Below are 16,299 nucleotides of genomic sequence, written 5' to 3'. Positions count from 1 at the left end.
TTTTTGTAAGATAAAGAAAAATATATCTGTGGTGAGTTTAGAACTTATAAAACAGTAAAAGAAAAACTAGGAAGTATACTCTATGGTCAATGACCATTCCTGATTCCATTATTTCCATTCACCACTGTGCTTATATTGTCTTTGGTAATGTGTACAATGTCTTTCTTAGTTTAATAATTTAATTCTTCATTGTAAATGTTAATGATGTGTTCAATTATATATTTCTCTACTACATGTTGATTTTAAGGTGCATACACTATATAAACAATCAATCAAAGAAAATGGATTGTTGAGTTTAAGTCGGACCAAATATACATGCTATTTGTATTTATAAGGTGATATATTTATCGATCACAGAAAATAAATTATGGAGCAAGAAAGAGAAGAAGGTGAAATGAGTGATGATACAGAAATGCTTGTTGATGACGAGCAATCGTCCCATAAATTGTTAGATAATAAAAGTACTTTGGTATGACATTTTTGTGTAGCTTGGTTTGTTTTTTAGTCTAATTGTGACATAATTATGTGATCGTCTGATTTCAGTTTTATAGAGCCGATAAGGAAGGGCTTATTGTCGAACAGTTAAATAAAGTCGATGCTTCAAAGTTGGAAGATAGAGCTAAAAGATTTGGTTTAAACTTAACTGGGCATAAATTGGTAACACAGAATCAAATTGATGAGCTGTACAGTAACTGTGGAATTGAAAGTGGAAACGAAAGACATTTCCGATTTGATACATTACATTTAAATGGTGTCGGTGGTTTGACCACAAAGGAAATATTTGAATATTTAAAAGATTATAAGCCAGTGTCTTTGGAATGGGTGGGTGCCAATTCATGTAAGTTTTTTTTTATAAATCTATATCCTACTGGGGGGTTAGAGCTTCCCTTGAGAAAAAAGGTTAGAGTTTAATTCACAAAATTTTGACTTATGCGAGTTTCTTTATTATATAATATCTTTTACTGCTTAGATGAAATATAAACACAAATTAGGCATATGAACTATCAGTAGCATTTACTAAAATATTTGCCCCCACATTCTGTTCCAAAATATCTAATATTTAACTCAATTAGTATTATTTTAGATTTTATATCAGCAATTACATCAGAGTTTTGTTTATTAATTTGTTTTTTTCAGGTAACATTGTTTGTCAAGATAATATATCTGTTGCATTAGCATTATTAGTGCATTCCCAAGAAATAACTAATGATGATGTCAAGAAGATGTTATTAGAGAAGTCTTCATACCATTGGCGAGAAGGTATGCCACATTCAAAAAGTGATACAATTTTAATGCGTTTTGCAACAAATAGTGATAAAAAGGTTACAGATAAAATACCAGAGCGAAAAGTTAAAGATACTCAAAATTTCGAAAGTGGTAATAATACTAGTAAGAATCCTTGGGGTGATTTATGTAGATCTTGGGGTGTTTACGATCACCAAGAAATATTTCAAAGAAAATTAACAAAATCTGATTATGAGGATAAGTCTGAAGAACCAACTGAAACTATACAGTTAAAAAATAAAAGGTTAGCAATGAGACTTGGAAAGAGAAATTATAATATTGAAGATGAGGAGGAAAGTAGTGATTCAGATTCAGAATGGAAAAAGAAAATTAAAACTCCCAGAATGAGAATGCATGCTGATGATGAAGAATCAAAACAAGTCAAACTTAACCCCATAAATCAAAACATAGATGAGGAAAATGACAACTATGCGCCATTATCTATTGAGGTTATGAATTCCAGAAGTATGTTTATGCCTAAGGAAACAAAAATAGTTTCTGACAAATTCAAATATAAAGATAGACCTGTAAAAAGTACTCATAAAAATATTCAATCACGATTGGGAGTAAAGGTGGTACAAGATAAATCATATTCTAGTGATGAAAGTCCCTCCAATGGGTTGGATAGTAATATGATGAGCAGGGTACAGAAAGTAGCCAGTAGCACGAAAAACTCTGTGTGGTCTAGATTAGAAGTTAATGATGCAAATGCACCACAGCAAAGTGATTTAAGACAAATTTTGACAACCCGCAAACAAAAATCTGATGACCTAAGGGATAAAATTCGTAAAACAAAGCAATGTAACTTACGAATTGAAATAGATAATAATTATGCTAATGAATAAAGTAATTATGATAACTCTTGTTTTTATTTTACTTCATATTCTTGTTTGTTAAAAAAAATATAAAAAAAACTCTAATTAAATTATCATTTTAGATACATAATTTCAAAGATTTACTGTGTGATAAATTAATTTGCCATACTTTGATTTCATTTAATTTTTTTTTTGTTTCCATTGTTTATTAGAGTACTGAACAAAACAAATAACTCATCATTCTTATTTAAGCCTTTAGTTATATGTTATTTTATATGGAAAGAGATTTAAATTTGTAAATGATTTTACATTCAATAAAATAATGAAATCGTCAGTCCGTTTATCGCTACAAAATTTTCGACTGTTCGCTTTGTTTTGATGATTGAAAAATATGTCTTAACTAAGTCAATCACATGATGGTCGCATTGGCAATGTTGAAATATTAAATGTTGCATTAGTTATATCAAAACTCAATTCTGTCAAACAATAAATGTGATACTTTAATGAATTGTTTGACGTTATCTACAAACTCGAAATCTAAGAACGTATTCGAATTGCCCAGGAAAGGCGCTACTGAAATCAGATTTCAGTAGCGCCGTAGAAATATATTGGTTTGCGTAAAAACGCCCACGAAAAAACTGAAAACGCCCATGTCTATTCTAGTGCATGTGCTTACGAGAATCTTCCATAAGAATCCTTCCCTAAGGACCCGTCCATCATCATACTGCAAACAGTATACCTCAGTAACAAAGGAATCAAAGTATCCTAGGAACTGCAATCACCATACACACTATAAAATAATTGAATATCAAAATAATATATTAAAAGACCTAGCTATATATGAATATAATACAATTTAATATTTAGGCAAATAACATTAGAAACAAGTTAACTACAGAACCAGAAAAAACACATATTTTGAAACAATTGACCCATCGCTTATTATAAAAGTATTTATTACACATTTCATATTATATTTTTTTCATAAATGACAAATATATTAAATTAAATACTGATTGGCAGATTTATTAAAATTTAAAGCGAATTATTTCATTTACGATAAGTTGTTCCATCAGGCGGTAGTTTCCTGTTAGTACCACGTATTATTCGTTATATAACAAAACGAATCGACTTTCTACACGATTTTATCTCAAAATTAGTATTGCAACAATATACTGTTGCGGTACTATTTACTAATGAAATCACTGTATTTATACTAATATACACTATATTTTTACTAATATTACATATTAGTAAAAAGTACGCATTTAGTCTATGTCTAAATCTCATTGTCTTTGATTAATTATTCACATACAAAAAAATAAAACAAAGTCAAACTTAAAAAAAAGTATATTATCTTTGTGCAATAATGTTAAGTTCCATGTTAAGTGCACTTACGTAAGATAAAAAAATCATCGAGACTATTTTTAATATGTTATGGTTTAATATAAATTGTAATTTGTAAGTGTATAACATTAAATATTTATAACAAATGTAAATATTATAGAAAAAAAAATACATTTAGCAAAAAATAAATAAACAGAGTATTATACAATGTTTCGCGTGCCCAACAGTTGTAAATATAATTAATTTAGAAATTAACTTTTACGCTGACTATATTTTCTTATTAAAAAATTGTAGATACCTGAAATTACATTTAAATGTTTGCTATTTTTGTGAACAGCACATGTTTATATATAAATTATTTATTCTATTTTATATAACGCTTTCGTAATCAATAATAAAAATATACATTAACTTTAGTTAATCTGTGAAATATATTTATTATTATTTATTTAAGAAAAAGTAATCATCATAGTCATTGGTACTACTAATAAATACCTACTTAAATAAAAGATATGGCATGAGAAAAATAACAAAACTGTTTTCATCGCATCTGTTTCAACAATTTCTAATGCAATAATATATGCTAAGAATTTTAATAACATTTTAACTGAATAATTTTTTTCTAAGATATATTCGACACAATTATTTAAGCAGTTATAGTAATAGTAACAATTGCTTCCATTAACTTAAAAAATATTGAAAGATGTAATAATAGTAAGAAGACATAAGTTAAGAAACAAGAAAGATAATAATTCCTTTTTTGAGAAGTGTTATACATAAAATAATGTAATATGGAAAACCTTTTTCCTAATTTCAGCTTTTTTAATAATATAACCGATTAAAACTATACCCTCTGTCATTATTCATTTATAATCATATAGAATATCAAATGGCAGTACAAATTAGGACAAAAATGTTGACAAGATACTTCAGTATTTATAATTTAAACCAATGGCACCGCTTTACTTTAAAAAGATATATTTGATCGAAATATTGAGTATAATTTTAAGCACTTATTTCTATGTGTTAATTATCTCCTTCGTTAGTAAATATAATGCAATAGTGAGATTCTGAAATTGATAGATTATAGTGTTCCAAATAGTTAACTGCTGTGTTTTGTTTATTGATGCAAAATATCTAAATTTGAATTGATATATAAAATGAAAATACTTTCTAATCTATTAAACGTAATGATAATTAATTGTATATAGAAGGTTTTTACAAACTAAACTTTATATTATATTTCTTATATTCAAAACATACAGAGTTTATTATTAAATCATTGCAAATATTATTGTGCTGTGTATACCGCCAAATAATATTATATAAGAATCTTGTTATTTTAGAACATGTCAATATTACCTTCTTAATATTTAAAAATTAAAGTATGGGCTTTTTAAGTTACAATAACCGAATTTGATTATTTGAACTAGGTACTTGTTCTATTAAAATTTCGTATGATTTTGAAATGTTAGTCATGGTTTCTTTAAAGTATCACCATGACAATTTATACAAGTTCAGTGGAATGTTTCAGTCTTCTAAAGTACTTTTTTACGCTTTTTATACAATTTAAGATAAGATCTTTTTTAATACGTCATTTTTACTTATGGGTCTATGTTAGTCGTTATTAAAATATAAAAGACCATTAATATATATAAATTCACTTTGACTTTCTTTCCTTTTCTGGTTTGTCTTCATCTTTTTTCTTGGAAATCAACGTATGCTTTGCCTTTTTTAGCTGTTTCTTAACCTTGTCTTTCACTTTGTTTTTCTTTACTGGTGACACTGCCTCCACAGATTTCATCGAAGAACTATTTGATTCACTGTTCCTTTGTGCTGTAAGAAATCATATGAGGCAATGAAGATTTTTACAGAGTAAAAAATGAATTAGAAAAAATAATTATATATAAGTTATGAAATTATATTAAGTAATAATATCTCCCCCCATCCCCAAAATAAGCAAAACAATTTAGGCTTCCGTAGTAGCTGCGTCCCCGTGGGGTATTTTTGTCATGTGGCTGAGGTACCTCTCTTGGTAGCGATGGAGGCGGCGATGGCGAGGTCCTCCTGCCGCTCGCGACGGCGCTCGGCGTCGAGCTGCTGCACCAGCTCGTCGCGCAGGCGCACGATTTCCACCAGCCGCGACACCAGCTGCTCCTCGCGCACCTTTACAAGTACACAGATTTACTAAGTTTTGATGCTACAATTGTAAATTTAATAAGTACCGATTTACAATGGCTTATATTCAAAATATATACTAATATTATAAATACAAAAGTAACTCTGTTTGTCTGTCCCTTTCACTTTCCACTGAACCGAATTTGATGAAATTTGGTATGAAGCAAGCATAAACATTAAACACCAAGGTAGGACATAAGCTACTTTTTTATAACATTTGAAGACTAAGGCTCGGGCGATAAGTATAGCTTTATATATATTTTATATTCCACGTATTTATATTGGTGATATTAGAAATTGCGTTGAATGTATATAATTAATTTTAATTCCTATATATCAATATCCTTAAATTTTACAGACAGTTATATTAGTGTATGAGTTTAAGAAGACGTGCATGGTATTGTTATTATATTAATTACACTCAAGTATTACGGGTACTTATTGGCACAAGTTTTTTGGTCTTTATTTACCTTATCTGCATCTATGCGGTTGACGGCTGGTCGAGATTGTATGACCCTAATTTCATGCTCAATGTCAGCTTGTTCTTGTTCCAGTCTCTGTTGCCTTCGTCTATAAAAATCAAAACACGTAACGTTGAAGGTCTAATTATATAAAGAAACATTATATCCTGTTGCTCACATTATATGCAATTAAGTAATTTATGCTAATGGTGAATAATTTAACGATTATGTTACTTACATGTACATCAGCTCGGTCTGCTTCCTGAACAAGTCATTTTTCTCATTGACTAGTTCGCATAGTTGTATAACTAAATCTTCAATTTCCTCTTGCGGAGCTGTAGGCCCGTCGTCACCTGAACAAGCGATTATAAATTATTAATAAACAACTTTTTCGCATCTATACGTGTGAAATTTTTATGATACATTTAATAACAAATACAAAATTCTAAAATTTAGCCTATACTGGTGTAATTAAAAAACCTATAATTAGGCAACAGCGGTGAACAAATATGTAAACGTTAAGTTGTTATAACTTTTCGATGACTAAATCGATTTTGATAAATGAAAACTAAACTGTATCTAGGAATAATGTAACTATTAACATTTGTAATTTTTGCCCAATTTGAATATTACCCGGGACATAGAGATAAAAACAAGCTTTGGTTTTGGTATCACGCAAGTCATAAATGTAGTAGTGTAGGTAAATGCAGTTAATTGGAAATCAAATCACAGAAAGACGATTTAACTTTATTTATTTGTATAGATAATGAGAGCCGTGTAGTTTCCAATAGAGACAATTAGCACAAACTCATATCAAACATTAGCTGTAGTAAGAGTCGATTAGACAAAAATTTTGTTTTAAACTATCTATATACATATATGTAGTATGCACTATATTTCGTACTGAATTATACTGCAGTCCGTACACCTGACTTCAGTGTGCCTATGCCATTCATTCAGTGTGATATTATTATTATTTTTTAGTTTTATATATTTTTTTTTATTTAAAAAAGCTGTTTAATTTTCTGGAGTAAAATCTATAGAGACGACCATTTTTATACACTCCGAATACTATCAGTAATAGCCCTCAACAGTCTGTATGGTGGCAAAAACCTTCATAGCAAAAATATGACAAGGAGAATATCCATGCAGTGTTATATTCTAAAATCCTTTATCTTGCAGTGCTATGCGCAGAACCAAATAAATTGATAAAGACAAGTAAAGTGAAGATACATTATCAACTAAGTCATTAACAATTTCTTGTATTTAAAAGAAGTTTGCAATGTTTATTGCAAAAATATTTATTTTTATGCCACAATATATTAAAGAAGTTCGTAGTATGTAATCTCAAGGAGTCTATATGCGCATCCTCTATATTCGATTATACTCAAACAATACAAGTTTATTTTTTATTTTGAAACACCTTGATGGTAACTCAACTCTTAAATCCCAATTAATGCACAAACAGTAACATTGATAGTCGAAAAAAAATTATATTACAATCTCACTTTCGCTGTACGCATTATAAATATTTTCGGTTATAAATAACAATTTAATTTACATTCAGTATAGTAAAATTAACACTGTGATGGCACTGTGCAGCGAAATGTCGATCAGTGTGCGTCTTTTGGACATAAATTTGCTATTATTATTATTATTTACAAATCATAGATTAAGTGATAATCACAGTGCAATTTATAGCCTTATGTACAGCGTAACTTTTCCATGTTAAGTACATGTTATTCGTAGATTTGTAATTAATAATCAGTAAGCTGATTTAAATTATATTATTTCCTTACACCAAAACATTTTTCCAATATTTCATAGAAGAAAAGCGTGTAATAGCAATAGTAGTGCGGAAATCGAATTTACCCTCACACTTGTCGCGAATCATCTGCTCAATGAGCACGCCCTGCCGCTCCAAGCCCAGCTGCTGCGTTTCCAACATGTCAAGCTGCACCTGCAACTCTTCAACCGTCATCTGCATCTTCACCTCGCGCCGCTCAGGTAGCGGTAGACCTGGAGCTGGTCCCTTCACTTTACGAGCACCTGGACGAAATTAACTGACATTTAGAAATAACCGACATTCAAAACCCAATATTTTCGTTCAACCATATTGATATCTCATCAATTGTATGTCAAAATAATTTACTTGTCTTTATTCGTCTAGTAGTTGGAATAGGTTATATCTAAAACGTTTTGTGGTCTTGTCTATGATATTTATTTAAAAATTTGTTAATTTAATATATATAAAACCACTCGATCAATATTTGTGACTTAGAAATGTAATAAACTAGTTGTTTAGTTGTAGGTATCTGATAACAGTCATATTTTGTAATCTACATTACTAGTGCAAGATTATCGTTGAGATGGATAGGAAATATTTATATAATTTACCATCTGACGTGTTACGAAGACCAAATGAGTCGATTCCTTTTTCGGCTGATCCACCAAAACCCGACGCAGTCGAAATACTGTCGGGAGGTGTGGGCGCCGGGCGCTTCTTCTTCGATTTTGGTGTTGATAAACCGAACGATTTCTGTAAATTGATTAACTTATAACTCTAAAACGTCTAATACATAGTAGTATTTATTGAGCATAGATACCTAATCTGTTTGATGAATCATGTTACAATTGTCTAATGTAACCAACATTAGACAATTCTGATATTAATTATCTTAAAGTAAATACTCTTCAATGTGATATTAATTATGTTTACTTTTTATCTTGTAGCCACACTAAATTATTGGCGATAAGCATTATTTTTATTTATTGCTTGTTTATATCATACTGATTACGTTACAGGAAATGCGAATACTGTTAATGCATGTTGTTGTTACTGTTTAACGATTACTGCATTTTATCACGTATAATCTATATTTTATTTCGATTGCAGGAGTTAAGATAAACAAACATTAGATGTACTTTTCCTTTGCGATTTGTGATTTGCGAATAGCTCTGCTCTATTATGAAGTTTTTGTTTACTATACATTTATTTATAATGCAACTCTTTGTCACTGAACTACATCAACTGTATTAACCTGGTGTCCGAGGTTCATATTAATATTCTTTCAGAATAATCCAAGAATTCGTTGTAATATATAATATTTTAAAAATATTAAAAAACACAGAACGAATTTAAGGAAACTTGCGTCATAAGACAGGTTAACACGAATTTACAATAAGTTGTAATAAATCACGTTATAATATATCACTTTGTTGGAAATTATCGTTAAATAATCATAATCGAAGTACACCATGTATTCCGTTCCGTCGTCAGAGCTCAAGTTACTTTACTTTAATATTAATTTTTAATTTTTTATCCAAATCAACTCACTATCTATTATAAAAAAACAAAAACTTGATTTAAACTGTAATTAATATGAAAACTATTTTTATTAGTTTTTCATTTGTTTTATATGCTATTATTATTGTTACTTCTGTTGGATGTTCTGAAAAATGTAAACTTCATACACTTTAACTATTTTTACTTTTAAAGTTCCGGTAACAACTTCTCCAACTTTCAAATACATTTTTCACGAATCCATCATAAATACCATGGAATATTTAGAACTCTAAAAATGAATTAATATCAATTTTATAGGTCAAAGTTTTTTTGTCATTGAAAGCGGCTAAAGAGCCGATTCGTTCCAGCGGATATATACACGTGATTTTTAAACAAAGTCGCGATTACAATTTAATTGCAAACGCAACTGAGTTTTGTATTTGATAGATAAATAATTGCATTTTATAATTAATTTTCTACTTAAGGAGTTGTTAATGAAGAAACTTGCATATGTAATTTCCGGGCTGTTTCTTTATCTTTTATCGTGTTTTATTGGTCAATTAGCGACTCTTCGCACGGGTGCATATTAATAAATATCATTTATATTTTTATGTAGTGTAGCTTTCTAAGTGTCTTTTTTTAACAATTAGTTCGTCAGTTCCTTTTATTACTTCCTACATACAAGCAATCAAATATTTCCTTTCTATAATATTAGTACAGATTGTAACAACAAACAAACTATTATTCTATTTCTATATTTTCATTTAATGACTTCAATGGCATACCAGTGTAAAACTTAAACACTATCCTTTTTAATATGAAAACATATTTATTTATATTATAAGAACTTTTGCGATGACTGATATGCTTGATTAATATAACAAAAATATATTACGTTGTAGAAACTCGCTTACTTTTCATTTAGTCATATTATCAAATGGCATACCTAGGTGTGAGTGTAACAATACTTAAAAGTCTATACACCTTGAACTTTCACTACTCATATTTGTAATCACAATAGCTAATAAGGAATGCTTTCTAAATAGCAAATCATATATTAATTATAGTGTCTCTCCAAGATGATTTATGTTATACAAAATATATTATTTATTATTTGGTTTTGATATTGTTCTGATATTATATAGTTCTGACAAAAACTTATATATGTTTATATCTTATTTCTGATACCTGAGTATGGATATAGTATTTAAATGTTGTATTAAAGTATTTAATAGTAGTACCAATATCTCAATAAATGTGTTTGTGTATGCCCTTTTTTTTGGCTAAAAGCAATTAACTTTGTATAAAGCTTAACTTTTTTCGACCAATATAACTATTAAATAAATAAACAATTGATCTGTGAGTTCTTGTAACTACATAATTATGCTCAGAAATATAAAGCTAAAAGCATGGTCTAATCTTACCTGATCAGAGTGTATAGTGGATGTGTGTGAGCTGAATGAGGATATGCTCGCGACATCGTCCATGGATGTGGAAGGAACATCTAAATGCTCGGCGATAATCGAAGGCGGCGGGGGTGCTTTCGGCTTCCTCCGTCTTGGCAGACTCGATGGGAGGTTCGGTGTGCTTGTTGTTATTGAAGATTTGTGCATGTTTGAGCTATGTACAGATAATTTCCAAACATCACTAAGTGTTTTACATCCATTTATTTAATATAATAATAATAAAATAATACCTCTTCTCTTCTAATTCTTCATCAGAAGAGGGCTCCTCACCATCGGACCAAAAAGGATTGTAGGCCTTAATGTGGCGTTTCCTGCAATCAAAAAATTATCTCATTAAAAAGAAATATAAACAAATCTTAAATTCATGCAATATATAAACAGGGTAATAACATACAAGGGTGTTGATGTCTGAGCATTAGGTACAATTGGTGACGGTTGGATTGAAGAAACTTCATCTTCTTCATCGTCGCTGCTACCAAATGGGTTTGTGCTGACTTTATGGGGTACTGCCTGTTGGTCATGCTAAATAAAAATTGGAAAGGCATGCATTATATCCCATATCATCACAGAAAGTTTTTTGGTAATAATTTTAGACATACCTCATCTTCGTCCTCAGAAAAAGGGTTTAAGTGATCAGGATATTGTTTGATTATTTTAGTTGTTACTTTATTTTCAGTTAATTTTTTTCCAGTAATATTGTGCTTTTTTCTTCTAGGCGGTACACTTATGGTAATTTCAGGTTCAATTTTATTAGGTTTGCTTAGTTCTAAAGATGAAATGTCTAAACTTATTGAAATACCATTGCCTTGAGCTATTCTGCTATCATCAGTTACATTATTTTTTACTTCAATGTTATTTGATATGCCATTCGTGTCTGTACTCAAAGAAGTCATTTCAGAGCCATCTTTGATATGTATTGAGTCAGAGTTTTTCATTGTATTTGTAGTATTATCAGGATCTGGAGTATCATTTGCTAATTGTGTTTGTAAAAAATTGAATTTATCTTTATTACTTTTATACAGTTTTTCTGGAAGGTTTTTATAAATATTATCAGTTTTTAAATGATTATCTTCATTTTCATTTGATTCCATTTCTATACTAGTTGCATCAATATTATGATTTTCTATATTAGTTGGCTTATCAACCTCATCCAATTTTGATATATCTTTATACTTATTATTAAAATTTTCTTTTAAACTAATATTTCCTACTTTATCTTCGATACTTGAATCTTTTTCTATATTCTTTTCAAACATGCTTATTTTTTCTGTAAAATGAAAACATATAATAAAATTATGTTTTTGTAATCAATTAATGAATAAAGTTCAAAAATTATAATATACTTAGTAATGAGAACCAATGTCCTAGTTGAAACTAATTCTAATTTTTATTTCAAAGTTAATTTTTACATTTACATTACATAATGTTTGTATTAAAAATGAAAAGAACAGGTGGTTATTATGTCTTAATATGTTACTTTAAATTATTACTTAACAAATTAGCAATGCTATAAGATAACATAATACCTGAAAAAAACTACACATTGAAAACAATAGTATGTACATTATTTAAAAAAAAATTTTGAAGTACAACTATGTGTTATTTTAATAAAAATCTTAAAAATAAGAGTGCTTACAGATTGAATATATCTAAGAAGATTTTTTAAATTTTTATTTTAATACACATACACAAAGAACAGTAAACATATGTTTTAAAGAAACCAGACACATGCAAAGTGAAATAAAAAGATGTAGTAGACATTTAAAGTACTTGGTTTATTCTCACCTAATATTGACTGCGGTCTTGGTTTGGTAACTTTTGGACTTACTGGCTCTTCAGTCCTCAGAATCACTGGGTTTGAGCTCATATCACTACTAAATGCCAGCATTCCTATTTGGTCATTATTATTTACTAATTTAGGTAGGGTCTTTTCATTTTTGCAGGAGTCACAAGAAAAATTGGATGAATCAATAATATGATAATTTTTAGGATTTAAATGTCCAGAGCATTTTGAGCACCGGAAACATCTCCTGTGATAGAGCTTCTGTGAAACCATGAGTCTCTGGGCCAGATATACAGGTAACCCACAGACGGCACATTTATCTAAAGCCACTTTTCCGAATTTAATTGGTGTCTAAAAGGGTGAATATGTAGAGTAAAATTGAGAATTAAAGATAAAGGATAACATCACAAATAGAGCAGTGCTGAGTAAAGCCAATAACATCCAAACAGATTTAATGCAAGCATTAAATAAAGTGTCAATACTAACTGATCCTTGATTTATTGTTGATGATGATGTTACTTTAGGATCACTTTCAGATACTTTTGTGTTTACTGCAAACAAATTTCAAAGATTGTATTATACTATTATATATTAAATGATAAAAGTTAAAATCAATATTTACCAGTATGACCAAGTCGTTGATAAAACTGAGATAAATATGTTAAAATTGATAATCTATCTGGAATTTCATTTTCAACCATATCTTCTGGGTCTAAAAGTGCTGGAATTCCTAAATGTTTTTCGGCAATACTATAGGCCAACTGATTGTTTTCATATATATTTTCAGGCTTTAACTTTGATACATCTCTGAAAGATTTGCAACTTAAGTCGAAAAAAATTTTTTTTTTATTTAATATAAAGACAAAATAGATAAATAATAAACTTACATCAAATCAGGTCTAAAATGATGAACTAGAGCGCAAAATGCCATGCCATTTCTCCAGGACGTCGTCATATTATCTATTTGCACATTTGGACAATCTTTGACTAAGCGTTTACACCATAATTCCAGAGCTTTAGTTCCTTTTACTTCAGACATTGCGAGTTTCTTTGAAATTGTTTTATTATATATTAAAAGATATTTATTAAGTTGACTTTTAAAACATACATCATTTGATTCTAAACAATAGTTGAATGTAAATGAAATGATTATTTCATAACGATACTGTGTTTGAAACGTTGCATTATAGCGAAAAAGTAAAAATGTTTTTTAAAAATTACAAAGTTTTTGATAAACTATCGTCTGAAAGTGAAATTGTTATAATGAAATGATGTGTCAAAATAAATATTTCTTAGATAAAGTTTATCTATGGTAAATTTATGGAGAAAAAATGCAGACTTGCTGAGTGAAGTGACATTAATCTGTGGTGAGGTGACATTCTACGATTGCGCTTTGTTTTGAAATATTTAACCTGGGAGGATAACATAAAATTGAACTAATTTTTTTTGCGCGCGAACCAGAAGTTGAATTTGATTGCAATGTTTCTACTTTTTAACATTTTTAAAATACCTACGTGATGTTGAGTAGAGATCTTATATGAATCTTTTTCTCATTGTAATTGACTTTTATATATTGTTTTAATCGCTTAGTTTAAAGTCTCTATTTTTTGTTTTATTTTACGCAAATAGATATATTTGTTGAAGTTATTCTTCCTTAGCCTTAAAACGATAAATTTTGGCTCTGCACTAGATTACAGGCAGTTAACACAGAAACGCACTTAAAATATCACTCTTGTATAATAGTCATTCAATTTATTTTGAATAGATTATAAAATGATTAAAAACACTGATACAGGAATTAGTAAAAAGTAGTAAAATTGTCTATGCTCAAAACTCATTTCTTTTTGTTGTCTTGTCTTGGTGTGCAGTTAATTGAAATTGAATTGTGCTTAAAGTGTATTAATATTATTAATATTATTAGATGACAACTGCATTAATTAACAAAAAAAAAAAACTGCCGATACCCTATAAAAGCAGCGTGGTCTACTCAGGACTCAGGTTCACTTTGGTTTTGGGTAGTTGTGCTGAACGAACGTGTTGTTTAGTTTGTTATAACTTTGAAATTCCGATTTGTTATTTTTTTTGTCATTTATTACGATTTGCTTATTGTTAATTTTGAAATCTTGTAATATTTAGTACTAATCAAGTTTATTATTTAAAATGTGATTTTAATTTCTATCTTTTGTATGTTTTTTTTTTGTTGTGAAATATATTTTTTTTAAGTAAAACCACTTCTGATTCCTAAAAATATCTATAATATTTGACAACAAGGGGTAGGGGAGGATCTTTACAAAAGGAATCTGTAATAACAATTAGTACATTGTGTAATTAGTAGTTAAATAAGACAATAACTTAATACTGATAACAAAACAATTACCAAATTCAATGCTGTAAGTGTAAAATAATATTTCGTTAAACCATCACAAATTTAATTCAAATTCTTATATATTGATTTGTCAGCATTTAAAAAAATGAATCTATGTTATGCAGATATATTATTCAGAATCTGGTTTTGTATTTTTTTTTTTGTAAAACCTGTCTTTAAATGTCGATAGCTCAATAAATCAAAAACTTCCAACAGAAACTGTTTTAATTTTTAAACTCTTTAAATTCCTTCAAACCTTTCGTATAATCGATCTGATCTGATAACGGAGGTTGATACTGGAACTCTTAACTGATTATGCAACGACGCTTTATTGTCATCCCACAACATTCCACCACACCACAACCTTCAATCTTCGTATGCGTACTGTAGATTTATCAGAACAAATACAAAGTCAGAAACCTAGTATAGTCTAATAGTAGTATAGTTAAGTTAATTTTAATTTTAGTTAATTAATTAAAATTAAAGTATAATTAGTTGAGTTTTCATGTCTTTCTTTTTGCTTAGAATTCACCTTGAGCTCGAAAGTAAAATCTTTTTTGCGTCGAATAAAGCACTTCCACATGTAAGTATTTGTACAAAAACCCATTGAAGGCTTTTATCTTTTTAAGACAAGAAAAGAAAAGAGGCCTCTGTCTAAAAGGGCTTTTGTAGGCACTACTTTTTTATGATACCAAAGTATACGATATACTATAAGAAATTAGCACATGAGAAGAAGTTAGGAAGTAGCACCCGTGTCAGAAAAGCTGAATGAAAGTCTTTTATCAATTGCCGATATTAAATGCCTCGGAATAAATAACCACGCTCACCGTATGCACTACAGGTCAAGACTAATCTGGGAATACTCAGATGGGTGGTAGTCACGAATTTGCGCCCTATCACGTCAAATAAATTAATTTATAATAAAATAAACTTATCAAATACAATCTAATTCGTTTTTTTTACTGTCAAGACATCTTATAAGCACGAGCCTCACTCATACGAATACACGTCAATATCTTTACATCGTATAAAACAAAGTCGCTTTCTCTGTCCCTATGTCCCTTTGTATGCTTAAATCTTTAAAACTACGCAACGGATTTTGATGCGGTTTTTTTTAATAGATAGAGTGATTCGAGAGTAAGGTTTTTGTATATAATACATAGACAATATAGTTAAGTAACACTGATAATTTTAAAAGTTTCTAATGTGATGTCGTTAATTTATAAATTTTTTGCGCTTACATTGTAAACGCTGGCTGAACCCTACTAGATAGATCAAAATAATGTACTACAGAATTGTACACCTTAAAAATGT

General features: G+C 29.2%; 2 protein-coding genes across 4 annotated transcripts; one reads left to right on the top strand and one right to left on the bottom strand.

Moving 5' to 3' along the window:
• The first annotated feature begins 124 nt into the window (after positions 1 to 124).
• LOC113400102 (nuclear cap-binding protein subunit 3-like) lies at positions 125 to 2,140 on the top strand. Its single transcript, XM_026639508.2, has 4 exons — positions 125 to 247; positions 336 to 469; positions 544 to 838; positions 1,138 to 2,140. Exons 2-4 carry the CDS (start codon positions 368 to 370, stop codon positions 2,127 to 2,129), a joined length of 1,389 nt encoding a protein of 462 aa, XP_026495293.2. The 5' UTR covers positions 125 to 247; positions 336 to 367; the 3' UTR covers positions 2,130 to 2,140.
• A 1,293-nt stretch (positions 2,141 to 3,433) lies between these two features.
• LOC113400097 (MICAL-like protein 1) lies at positions 3,434 to 13,943 on the bottom strand. 3 transcript variants are annotated; one of them, XM_026639499.2, is made up of 14 exons: positions 13,508 to 13,943; positions 13,243 to 13,442; positions 13,107 to 13,171; positions 12,623 to 12,971; positions 11,437 to 12,104; positions 11,232 to 11,359; positions 11,068 to 11,148; positions 10,796 to 10,991; positions 8,483 to 8,624; positions 7,964 to 8,134; positions 6,324 to 6,438; positions 6,095 to 6,194; positions 5,474 to 5,612; positions 3,434 to 5,282 (listed from the first exon to the last, which is right to left on the bottom strand). In XM_026639499.2, exons 1-14 carry the CDS (start codon positions 13,657 to 13,659, stop codon positions 5,107 to 5,109), a joined length of 2,682 nt encoding a protein of 893 aa, XP_026495284.2. In that variant the 5' UTR covers positions 13,660 to 13,943; the 3' UTR covers positions 3,434 to 5,106. The 3 variants fall into 3 exon arrangements, with proteins under 3 accessions (XP_026495284.2, XP_026495283.2, XP_026495285.2); XM_026639498.2 differs by having other exon boundaries at positions 7,958 to 8,134; positions 13,508 to 13,942; XM_026639500.2 differs by having other exon boundaries at positions 7,958 to 8,134; positions 13,243 to 13,427; positions 13,508 to 13,939.
• Positions 13,944 to 16,299: the final 2,356 nt, after the last annotated feature.

The sequence above is a fragment of the Vanessa tameamea genome, chromosome 8 (genome assembly GCF_037043105.1).
Source record: "Vanessa tameamea isolate UH-Manoa-2023 chromosome 8, ilVanTame1 primary haplotype, whole genome shotgun sequence".
In the NCBI taxonomy this organism is placed as follows: Eukaryota; Metazoa; Arthropoda; class Insecta; order Lepidoptera; family Nymphalidae; genus Vanessa; species Vanessa tameamea.
Note: the sequence above shows the minus strand (reverse complement) of the source record. Positions and strands in the feature narration are given on the sequence as shown.